Raw genomic sequence first — 10,538 nt, 5'->3', positions numbered from 1 at the left:
GGGAGTGATCAGCTCGCTTGGGTGATCAGCTCGCTTGTGAAACACGTTAAACGTTTTCTTCCAAAAAGTTGTTCTTTCCTCTATCAAAACAGTTGTATCCGTTGGGCCCAGGGTTGTCTTCAAAGACTCCTTGGGGGAATCGGCCACGGCTGCTGTTTCAAGATTTGACGTACCGTGGCATCGAGGGATATGTCTAGGACTCACTTGACAGCTCACTAGAGCTATTAGCATGCCAATAAATGAATACAAACCTTCAATCAATGCTGGTTTGGGAAATATGTGCGAAGGCTTAGGTAGCCTTCCTTGGAGTAATGCTCGCGGTCATGATGGGTACGCGAGAGGCGGATTCGTTGATGGGCCTGTTTTTTTGGGCCAACTAGAATATAGAAGAGCTTGCAGAGAGGCGAACTTGGAAAAGGATCGATAGCAATCCGCGCTTCCTAAACATGGGTATAAGAGGACGGCAGCATTACGTTAGCATATATGGCAGAAGTACCTCGTCAGACAAACGCGATGAATTTACGAGAGCTATTCCGTTTCTACACAGCAGCTCTCTGAAGGGATAAGCATAGCTCTCTTCTCGCTCAATTCTTTTAGATAATACCATCGGCCGTGGCATAGTCGATGGCGACATGACTGATACATTTTAGACGTCGACCTAACTTAGTTCGTGCCTACTAGTGTTAATATAATCAAATTCTGATTTGACTTATGAATAGTCAATCACCCAAAAGAGACAAACAGTATGTATTCGACAACGATAGCAAAGTAGAGTTTCTACCGAGTAACTGATTGTTTCGAAGGATTCTAGTGAAGAGAGAGATAATGTCCGTCTCTGATATCTATCATAAGATATGCTCTAATCCAACGGGGATTCCAACCTCGCTTGTCTTCGCGCTCAAGACCTTGAAGACGGGACCTCTACTATCCCCACTCCCTCTCCAGACTGTCTCTACTATCTTGCCGAACGACGTCCTGCCCGCACTATTGACAGCAAAATACACAATCTGTTCCACGCCATTCCTATAGACAACGAAGCTCTCAATTCCCAGCGTCTGCTTCTCACCCGTGTAATCGACTTCTGTAAAGAGCGACGACTGTGCAGACGAAATGAGAGTACCCGTTGGCACGGCTAGATTAAGAGACGTTGGGGATGCAGGAAGCTCGTCAATCGTGCGGCCGAGGTACTTGATAGCTGTGGGCGAGGAGCTCCACGAGCCACGCTCGGCAACGTATAAAGAGGTACCTGCGATGCGCAGTTGGCCTGGTTTGTCGAGTCCAGTAACTAGAACTTGTTCCTGCCCCTCGCCGCTGAGAAGGACGCGCCGGATGCTACCGTCACTTACTGAACTCCAGTAGAGCCAGCCCCGTGCTTCGTCGACAACAATGCCACCGGCATGTGTATTGGCATAGCTGTAGTCCTCAGAGATAAAGGTGAGGCCTTCAGATACGTTGCGGAATACGGCGACGTTACTGCCGTCATAGTTTGAGGAGTAAATAAGGCCTGTGTTGTAGTCGCCATAGTAAAGCTTCTGAGATTGCTCGGCTGCTGTGATGCTGACAATTTGGCTCGATAAGCCGCTCTCTTTGCCCAAGATGTATTCTAAGTTCCCACCGTCTATGTTGGTTCGCACCACGCCCCGACCTGTGACGGAGAAGAGGGAGGAGGTTGACGGCGAGTATGTTAGGGCATCGGCAAGTATCGGCTGTTCGAGTGTGTTGGGGTCAGACTCAACTATGCCGAATTGTGTAAGGTTAGCCGTGTTGGTACCGTCAGTATTGATACGGCGAAGAGAAGTAGGCCATCTGGGGATCGGCGTGCTGCGATGCCCTACGCCAGTATCGAGAATGACCAGGTATTGGGAGGCCCGTGGCTGTAGACTTGGTAAAGCTGTGGAAAGTTGAAACAAGGCAAAGGCGGACAGGAACAACATAGTGCATATAACAGAAATCAATGCCGATTAGTTTGTGTATCGTGCCATGGCATTGAGGTCATTTTATTGCAAAGCATCCATGGATTTGTTGGGAGTCTTGAATCAAGTCTCTCGTAATGTATATTTAGCGTGTAATAGAAAGTCTTCTTTGGGATGCTGATTATTGGTTTCTATATTAAAGTAACGCAATGTCGCTTTCGAATCCTCCACGATTCCGATCCTCCCATACGAAGAAAACAAAGTAGCTGCTGACACCATAGCTGCGTAGCTGCCATTATCGGTTAGTATATTGTAGCGTAAGCGGTAGCGAGTGGCGGCTAGGGCCGCATCAATAAAGATAGATTGCTTGCCGCAGAACCTGCATCTGCAAAATTAGCATTTCCCGCAAGCTGTTGACCCAGAATAACTTGTCAGACAGTTGAGGGTGAAGACATGGGATAAGACGAGGCAACTAATTAGAATATATGCAACAATATTAATACGTGTCTAATGTTCTGGCGCGTAAATGCGGGTATCGTACGAAATGGAAAAACCTGGTACTCCAATGCTAATGCTCATGCGAATTCACCTTCCAGCGGCCGAATATTGGATAGCCTCCCCACCGATGCTCAGGGAATAGCTGCGGGGTCCTTGGGCCAGTTGGCAGCGAAGGCCGTCCAGGGTGTACCTCTCATGGCCATCTTGCCGTCTTTATCAGGGACGTACAAGAGTGGGTCGAATCCTTGCACGCTCGCCCAGGACCAGAACAATCGTCGCCAATAGCATGTCACTGCTGCTGGTGTAAGATACCTTCGGGTAAACGTCTCATAACTATTCTTCGCAATGTGTTCTGCCTCGTGGTCATGCTCACGATAGTATTCCATGGCGGACTCGAGATTACCGAAGTTCTCTGAAGCCTCAATATAATTCACCTCGGGACCAGCGAGGCGCATGAGGTGGGTGTGAAACTCTTGCCATTCCAGGGGGTGAGTGATCATGGCTGAGCGGCAGAGCTGGAGATACTTGAGGCGGCCGGAGTAAGAGGTTCCTTCGGTCTGGACAGTGTATTTGTAGCTGAGCAAAGGAAAAAATCAGTATCGAAGCCCAGGTGTCTTGTGAGAGCAAGGAAACATACCCGCAGAAATCCCTCAAGTTCATGACGTCCTTTGTATGAGGATCGCTGGCGTTATTGATGACGACAGGCTTGATATCGCTCCATTCCTTTCCTTCACTGACTTTGACTAGCTCCTTTCTTAGCTTTGCCATCTTGATCTTGCCTCGCCAGACGACCCTGGGGTCCTTTTTGTCCCAGGGCAGGTCCTTCTCCTTTTGCTCAATCTCTTTCCTGATGCTGTTCCAGCTGGGAGCATGGGTGTAGTTCCAAGCCCAGTAGGCGTAGTTGGGCATCATCCAGATGTCTCGATATTCTGGTGTGTCTTTTCGCGTGTAGCCAAAGAAAGTTCCATCCTTCCGAGACCGGCGTGGTAGGTCATCAAGCGAAAATGAGAATTCAATGTTTGGGACTGCGGGATCAGAGGTAGATGCGGAAGTAACGGCACGATCAATCTGGGCCAGAGTTCCAAGAATGCGTTCTCTCTCATTCCCGTTGGTAACATAGCATTTTTCCGGGATTCCGGCATCGACAACGAAGAGCTGAGACAGATGTGAGCATGCATGCATGCAAACTAGGAGGAACAGATCAACATCAACATACCTCTCCCTCGTAGATGAGCACTCTCAGCATGCATCTTCCTTCTTCTATTTCAATATCTTGGGCGTGAACCTTTCTCCCCTGCCGCAAGCGGACGGACTCGTCAAGGCTGTGATAGAGCTTTGGGAAGGCGGAATCGCATTGGTCCTGGCTGAGAGTATGGACATTGGCGTGGACATCGGCATCAAAAGTCCAGTCGCCCAATATGCGCTTGTGAGCAAAGTCGATGTAGTTGAGTTTGGACTGGCCCCATATGAAATAAAGCTGTGTGGTGATTATAAAGGTGGAAACGTAAAAGACGAGGTGGGGAAAGGATAAACGGTAGCCTTTGGGGATCATGATGGCATAACGGTGAGGAAGAACGAGCGACTGGGAAACAAAGTGACAATGGGAAAGAAAACGACGTTCGGCACGAGGAGAAGCGGGCTGAGCGGGACAAGAGAGTTCAAGAGCTAGACAAGAGAGTCAAGAGAAAAGCGTCTATAGATAGTGGGCCGAAGATACGAGGGCCGAGTTGGGAGAAAGTCAGCTTGAGCAACGGCTAGCCATATACGGTGCGGGCGTGTGCTTGGGAACCCCTGGGCTACGCTGGCGCCATGACGGAGGGGGCAAGTGGAAGGCGACGGTTGGAGCAGCAAGGCCTATGAGAGGGCCGAGGGAGGCGGACATGATAAGCGCATGGTTTGGAATACGATCAGCCGGATGTGGAGGTGACAGAGAGTGTGGATACAAGTGACTCGCATGGAGCACTCAGGGGCTACGGCGTCTCCCGGACCCTGGCACTAGCACATTTTGGGTTCGAAGCTAGACCTGGTTGCGGCTAGAGACTGAGGCGTGTCGCCCATGCGCCCGAGTCGATGGCGACTTTTGGCTTCTTGGGCGGCTCTCAGGCCGTTGCATGCAAGCCTCTTTTTTCTCTCCCCAAGCCGCCAGCCAGCGGCGTTGTGCGGGCGAGCGAGGAGAGACCAGTCCAGACGCATTCGGCAAATTCACATCAAGCAACGCCATGCTCCCAAACGACTCTGGGGGCAGGGGGGCGGGCGGGCTTGGCACTGGAGCTTATCCGACTTGTCCCCTGATAGCTGCAGTTCGCTTCCTTTTGTCGCGACGGCACGCGTTTAGCAAAGTGGCCCAACAGCAGGTAATGAAGATCACGTTGCAGTCTCATCTTCTTACGGCGACAAATCCTTCCATCCCCTGCACTGCAAAGGGGGCTTCTGCTGCCGTTGCTCGCCGTTTAGCATCCTCCGACTGCCCAAGGTCTCCACCTTTGTTTCGCCAGAGTGCTGTTCCCAATGTCCATGTCACTCGCCACGGCACCCGTCCCAACAACTACGTACATTTTTATATACATGTACTCTAAGTAAATGCACGTGTATGTGTGTGTGTATCTACATGTGCTTACGTGCCCACAAACATACGGCCATTCTGCCGACACAGCAGAGCCCTTGATACGCCTGCCACGCCAAATCCGCCACGGGGTGTCACTGCCATGGACCTAATACCATGACCTGCACGCGACCGAATCGTACGGTTGAGGTGCGGACGTGTCCACTGTGCTCGAGATTCTCAGTCAGTCAGCCAGCCAGCCAGCCAGCAGGGGACCATAACCTTTGCCAAGACTGATCCGGTCGATGAGCATATACGCGCTTAGCTGACTCCGCAGACGGTCTTTTTGTTCTTACGTACACACGTACGCAGTCGCCATCTGCCTCCATCGCAACGCTGGTTCACCCGTGCTAGCAATACGAATGAAATGTTTTTTCTTTTCTTCAGTCTATTTGTTGAGATAATGTACACGTCCATACATGCCACAAGTCGAGTGTTGTGGCAATATGGCGCCCAAGGTACCATGTGACGAGCTAGTTGCCGGTGTAATTGTATCGTTACATTCCAGAAACTCAGAGAGCCACCGAAAAGGTACCGCGCACTTGATCAACCCAACGCCACGTGTGAGAGCCAGCCCGGAATAGCCACGTACCTAGTAGCTTCCAAGAACACATACTAATATGAGCTCAAGAGTCTAGACGAGATCGGAGACATGCATTGTCCCAACCAAGCAATTGATAAAAGTCAATGTCGTTAAACTTGCCTACACGTCTACTTGGACTCTAAACGCACAAGCACAACACAGCAGCTTCTTGAACACGGCCCCAGCCATCTGGAACGCTCCATGGACAACAAAACATGACTACCTTGCAAAGCAAGTGTAAAAAAGCAAGCCAACACTATACTATCATCCGCACGTCAAGACATAGACACCTGTTAAAACTAAAGTAAAACAAAAAGAATCTATGTCGACACGTAAATGCTGCTCCAAAAGCCCACCAGGCTGAGCACAAACTTTTCTATCAAACGCCTACGCTATGCTGAAGCCATACAAATACACCAATGACACTGCCCGATGCAAAATGTGCTCTCGATATCCATCATAGCTCATGCAATCAATCACATGCTCTACCGCTTCTTTCCTTTTTTGCTCCCGCCAGCTACAGACTTGAGCGCGGCATGTCCGGGATGGTCTTTCAAGTGTTGATGCAGTTGGGTCTTGGATGGAAATCCCGCATTGCACCCGGCGCACTTCATCTTTGCGTTACTATCGTCCACTTCTGCTTGTTTGGCCGCCTTTTTTGCCCGCTTCTGTGCAGCCTTGCCCATTTTGGGCTGTGTCGCTGCAACGCCTTCTGGCTGTGCATCATCCGTCGACTTGATCTCAAGCTCCTCAACGGGTTTGGCATTAGGCGACTCTTTGCTACTGAAACCTGCCAGACGCGCTTCAATTTCCGACCGCGAGGCATATTCGTCGTCTTCCTCATCATCATCAACATCGTCGTCGTCACTGTATGCCGATACTGGTCCAGAGGTGGTGTGTGGCTCGGTGGCTTTGTTGTCGGACGCATTTTCCGTCAACTGTAGCTCTTCATCGTCTGTGTTGTCATCTCCCACTCCAAGTTTGCCCGTCTTCTCCGTAACCTCTTCAACGAACCCATCCGAACCGTTCATTTCTGGAGTAGTGGCATCTGTTTCAAGATCTGCATCTGCTAGTGTTACAACATTCTCTTTCAAAGCATCCTGGCTTAAGTCGAGATTTGCATTGTCCTTTTGCATCTTCCTTTTCAGTACTTGTATGGACTTTTGATGCTTCTTGCTCTTTTCGTGCGCGTCGTACTGCCGCTCACTCTTGAACGTCTTGTTACAGGCTACGCACTCGTAGTGCTCCTCTTGGATTTCCTCTTCACTCTCCTCGTCCAGCTCGTCATCCGGACGTGCTGTGGCCCAATCTGGGACTGCTTGCGCCTCCTCTTCCATCTTGGCAATCTGAGCAGCCCTTGCTCGTGCAGCCTGGGCCTTGCGCGCGTCCCGTTGCGCCTTGGCCTTGTCCTCATCCGTCTGGCTGTTGGGCGTGTAGCGTGGATCTCGCTTGCGTACAAAGGCGACCAGCGTCCGGACAGCATCGTTGAACTCTCGTCTACCGTCATCGCGAAGCTTTTGGTTTTCTTTCTCCATCAGTCTGCGCGTGCGGCGATCGGGGGCATGGGACAGTTGGTACATGTCCAACCATGCAAAGCTCTTGGCTGTAGCGAATCCATTCCAGGCGGCATAGAAGTCACGCACGACACCGTCGTAGGTGTCTTCCTTATGGCCAAACGAGGGGTAGTTTGGTATATCGATGTCTTCGTAGTCTGCTGCATATTCTTCCTCGCGAGCGAGCTGCTCGAATGTCTCTCTGACAAAGCCAAAGAAGCCGTTGGGTGAGTCGGAAAAGTCTACGTTTCCTCGGAACTTGCCCATCATCCGCGCCAGGTCGTCTGCGGTGGTGACACGCATGCTGCCCTGGTAGTGCTCGCCAGCATCTTCCTCTCCAGTGCCCCCTCTTAGGATGCTTCCCTCGTGGGCGTCGTACCATGCGCGCTCCTGGTCGTCTGATAGGACTTCGTAAGCGGCTCGCACCTCGGCGAAGAGAGCAGTAGTGCGTTCGACATCGCCATAGTTGCGGTCTGGATGAAGTTCGAGGGCTTTCTTGCGGTATGCTTTCTTGAGCCTGCGAGGGATCAGTAGTGAAGGCTCGAAGAGGCCATGGTGACGTACTCGTCTTGGGTGGCATTGCGCTCCACTCCTAGCAATTCATAGTAGCTCGTCTTGACCTGGCCACCTGCGGACGCCTCGTCGCCTTGAGACGACTGCGATGCGCCCATGCTGAGCGTGTCAACTCTATCTGGTGGGATCTATAGCAAACGTCTAAATGAGTGTTTGTGGTGTTGGTACTTCCTCTGGCTTGATTCTGTGTTGCCGTGGTCGAGGTTGTCTACTAGTCTGGGTGGGTCTATGTATGTGTGTATGGTAGTATATCTTCCCGGAAACCTGGCGAAGTGCCCTTGCCACACTATGGCTGCCTTTTGAGCTTCCCTGGGCTTAGCAAGTGGGATGCGCCCAAGGCATGGTAAGTGTGGTTTTGTCGCACATGTGCATGGATGAGTCGCGTCATCACCGAGACGCGGCGATGACTGTGCGGCGACTGGCCGCTGATTGGTGGACGGTGGCGCAGGCGAAAAAGTTGTACGCAGAAGTGACCAGGAGCGAACGAGGCCGCGCTATATCAACAAGCCACCGCACGTCTAGCGAGGCGACAGGCGACCGACGACCGGTGCAAAAGTATGCATGTTCGGTTTTTTTCTGCGTTTCTGTTTAAAAGCGCCGCTTTCCCACGTGTTGGACGGAAGAAGCATTTTCAGTAGGCATTGCCGTATCCAACTCACAGCGACCCAACGTACGTGTGTGTGTGTATGGCAAACAGAACACCAGTCCGTTGTTGCTCGAGTTGGCTGGAACGTCGTTAATCGCTCATTTGTCGGCGCCATATTCTCTCTCGTTTTCCTCTGGTGCTTACCGTCGACCGCCCCAGGCACCCCCCGTACTCACTCCTCCTTACTACATACCCACTCCCACAACGACACAGTGCATTCTGCGTACACACTCGCTACTACATACTACCTAGTGAGGCGCATCCAGGCCGGTCATCACAGCCACGCCCCAGCCACACGGCCCACGGAACTGCATCAGGGCTTTGGCAGCGTTTTCTTCTGCTTTGGTTCGCCACGGACCCCGCCCGGTCTCTGAACCACTCATCTCCCCCACGTGCGCCGTCCGCCTCCTCTGACCGGCCAGCCCTGTCGACGCTTCCTGCCCATCGGCTCCAGCTTCCCTGGTACACGCATACTACATATAGTAATAGCTGGCCAGCCATGAAGTTCGGCCATGTCTTCAAGCAGACCCTGCGGGACGAAGGATTCCCGCCCGACTGGGTCGACTCGGCTATCTCCTACTCGCAGCTCAAGAAATGCATCAAGAGGCTGACCGACGAGCTGCAGCAGGTCGGTCTAGACCCGCCCACACTGTCCAAGCTGCTCAGGCATGTCGAGGACTACAATGCCTCGACCGAGCACCATGACGACCAGGAACGGCCCTTTGAGTACATTCTCAATCCCCACGGCTCCTATGATGATGATAACGGCGCCTCGCAGTCGCCAAAGGCCTTTCACCCAAAGCTCCTCTTCTATGTAGATGAGACGAGCGGAGAGATCATGGGCGCCAAACTTGACAATGACACGAGGAACAAGCTGCATCTGCTGGCCGTTGAGACGGGCATGTCCGACATGCGCGTGCTCGACGACTCCGACTTGTCTTGTCACTCTGCAGACACTCCCGAATCCCCCACGACTGCAAACACGCCCGGCAATCGACCTGGCTGTCGCACCGTCCTAGTGCCAATCACTTCCGACACGGAATTCTTCACTCGTCTCACCAGCGAGGTCTCTGGGCTCGAGAGGCTGCAGGAGCGAGAGCAGAAGAGAATGAATGTCCAGATTGAAGCTCTCGGCAAGCAGGTTGCCAAGCTGACAGACCCGGACCGGCGAACAACAAGGAAGATGCTCACCACCTGGCGCAAAATCTTCCAGATTTATGTCGAAGAGGGCATCTTCTTTGGCACAACGGAGCTTGATCACAAGTCGCATGATTCGGAAAAAGCAATGGCACGGCTCGCCACTTTTTCCAACAAGATTGCAAAGGCCGGTCTCGTCGAGCAATTGAAGAAGAAGGACAACTTGACCGCCCTCAATACGTTTATGCACATTAACCGCGAGATTCTGCAGGGCCTACGATTCGGCGAAATTAACCATAATGCCATGATGAAGATTTTGAAGAGTATGTCATTCTCCCCCCGGTTGTTTTTATCCTGGTTCGAGAGGCCTGTCTCAAAGCACAGCATGACAATTACCGACTAATATTTCTACAGAATTCGACAAGCGTACAGCGCTGGGGGTAAAGTCCACGTTTCCGCGTCAAGTCGAGTATCCAGAATTCTCGGAGCACCTAGCCAAGGCGGTATGCGCAGAGGTCAACACACAGATTCTGTCGCATGTGCCGCAAATTGACGACTACTCGTGCCCCATGTGCATGGAGATTCAATGGCGGCCCGTCAAGCTGAGCTGCAACCATACGTTTTGCATCCGATGCTTGATTGTCATGCAGAACAACAAGCAGTACAACTGTCCGTTTTGCAGGCAAAAGACAATATTTGATGCCAATTCTGGTGAGTCTTTGTTGATTTTGTTGTTTTCTTCTTTGCTTTGTCTGTACCAAAAACTAACCAAGTCATTACCCCATAGACAACCTAGACACGGAAAAGGCGGCATTTCTTAAGAAATGGTTCCCCGAGGAAGTCAAGGACAAGCAGCGGTACAATGAAAAGATGGCCGGTGTGGACCAGTATGGCGAGGTGTATGCCAATGAAAAGTGCAACGTAATGTGAGCAGAAAGAAGAAAAGTAACATGTGATCTATGCACTCGTAGTCCAGCAACATAGGCGGCTGGGTGCAATGTTTCACAAAAGATATTTCAGGGACTGGGGCGGT

At 51.7% G+C, this 10,538-nt stretch overlaps 5 protein-coding genes across 5 annotated transcripts; 1 reads left to right on the top strand and 4 right to left on the bottom strand.

The window, feature by feature from the left end:
- Positions 1-845: 845 nt before the first annotated feature.
- COCCADRAFT_24801 (uncharacterized protein) lies at positions 846-1,934 on the bottom strand (the record flags this gene model as incomplete). Its single annotated transcript, XM_007712245.1, has 1 exon — positions 846-1,934. One exon carries the CDS (start codon positions 1,932-1,934, stop codon positions 846-848), a length of 1,089 nt encoding a protein of 362 aa, XP_007710435.1.
- Positions 1,935-2,542: 608 nt separating this feature from the next.
- On the bottom strand, positions 2,543-3,963 carry COCCADRAFT_3545 (uncharacterized protein; the record flags this gene model as incomplete). The annotated part of the gene is made up of 3 exons (XM_007712238.1): positions 2,543-2,987; positions 3,049-3,566; positions 3,628-3,963. The coding sequence occupies 3 exons, from the start codon at positions 3,961-3,963 to the stop codon at positions 2,543-2,545; spliced, it is 1,299 nt and encodes a 432-aa protein (XP_007710428.1).
- Positions 3,964-4,428: 465 nt separating this feature from the next.
- On the bottom strand, positions 4,429-4,632 carry COCCADRAFT_91259 (uncharacterized protein; the record flags this gene model as incomplete). Its single annotated transcript, XM_007712296.1, has 1 exon — positions 4,429-4,632. The coding sequence occupies one exon, from the start codon at positions 4,630-4,632 to the stop codon at positions 4,429-4,431; it is 204 nt and encodes a 67-aa protein (XP_007710486.1).
- Positions 4,633-6,081: 1,449 nt separating this feature from the next.
- Positions 6,082-7,820, bottom strand: COCCADRAFT_91289 (uncharacterized protein; the record flags this gene model as incomplete). Its single annotated transcript, XM_007712295.1, has 2 exons — positions 6,082-7,666; positions 7,714-7,820. The coding sequence occupies 2 exons, from the start codon at positions 7,818-7,820 to the stop codon at positions 6,082-6,084; spliced, it is 1,692 nt and encodes a 563-aa protein (XP_007710485.1).
- A 1,047-nt stretch (positions 7,821-8,867) lies between these two features.
- COCCADRAFT_91284 (uncharacterized protein) lies at positions 8,868-10,435 on the top strand (the record flags this gene model as incomplete). The annotated part of the gene is made up of 3 exons (XM_007712294.1): positions 8,868-9,828; positions 9,920-10,216; positions 10,293-10,435. The coding sequence occupies 3 exons, from the start codon at positions 8,868-8,870 to the stop codon at positions 10,433-10,435; spliced, it is 1,401 nt and encodes a 466-aa protein (XP_007710484.1).
- Between the last annotated feature and the right edge of the window lie 103 nt (positions 10,436-10,538).

Source organism: Bipolaris zeicola (genome assembly GCF_000523435.1).
Source record: "Bipolaris zeicola 26-R-13 unplaced genomic scaffold scaffold_41, whole genome shotgun sequence".
Taxonomy (NCBI): domain Eukaryota; kingdom Fungi; phylum Ascomycota; class Dothideomycetes; order Pleosporales; family Pleosporaceae; genus Bipolaris; species Bipolaris zeicola.
Note: the sequence above shows the minus strand (reverse complement) of the source record. Positions and strands in the feature narration are given on the sequence as shown.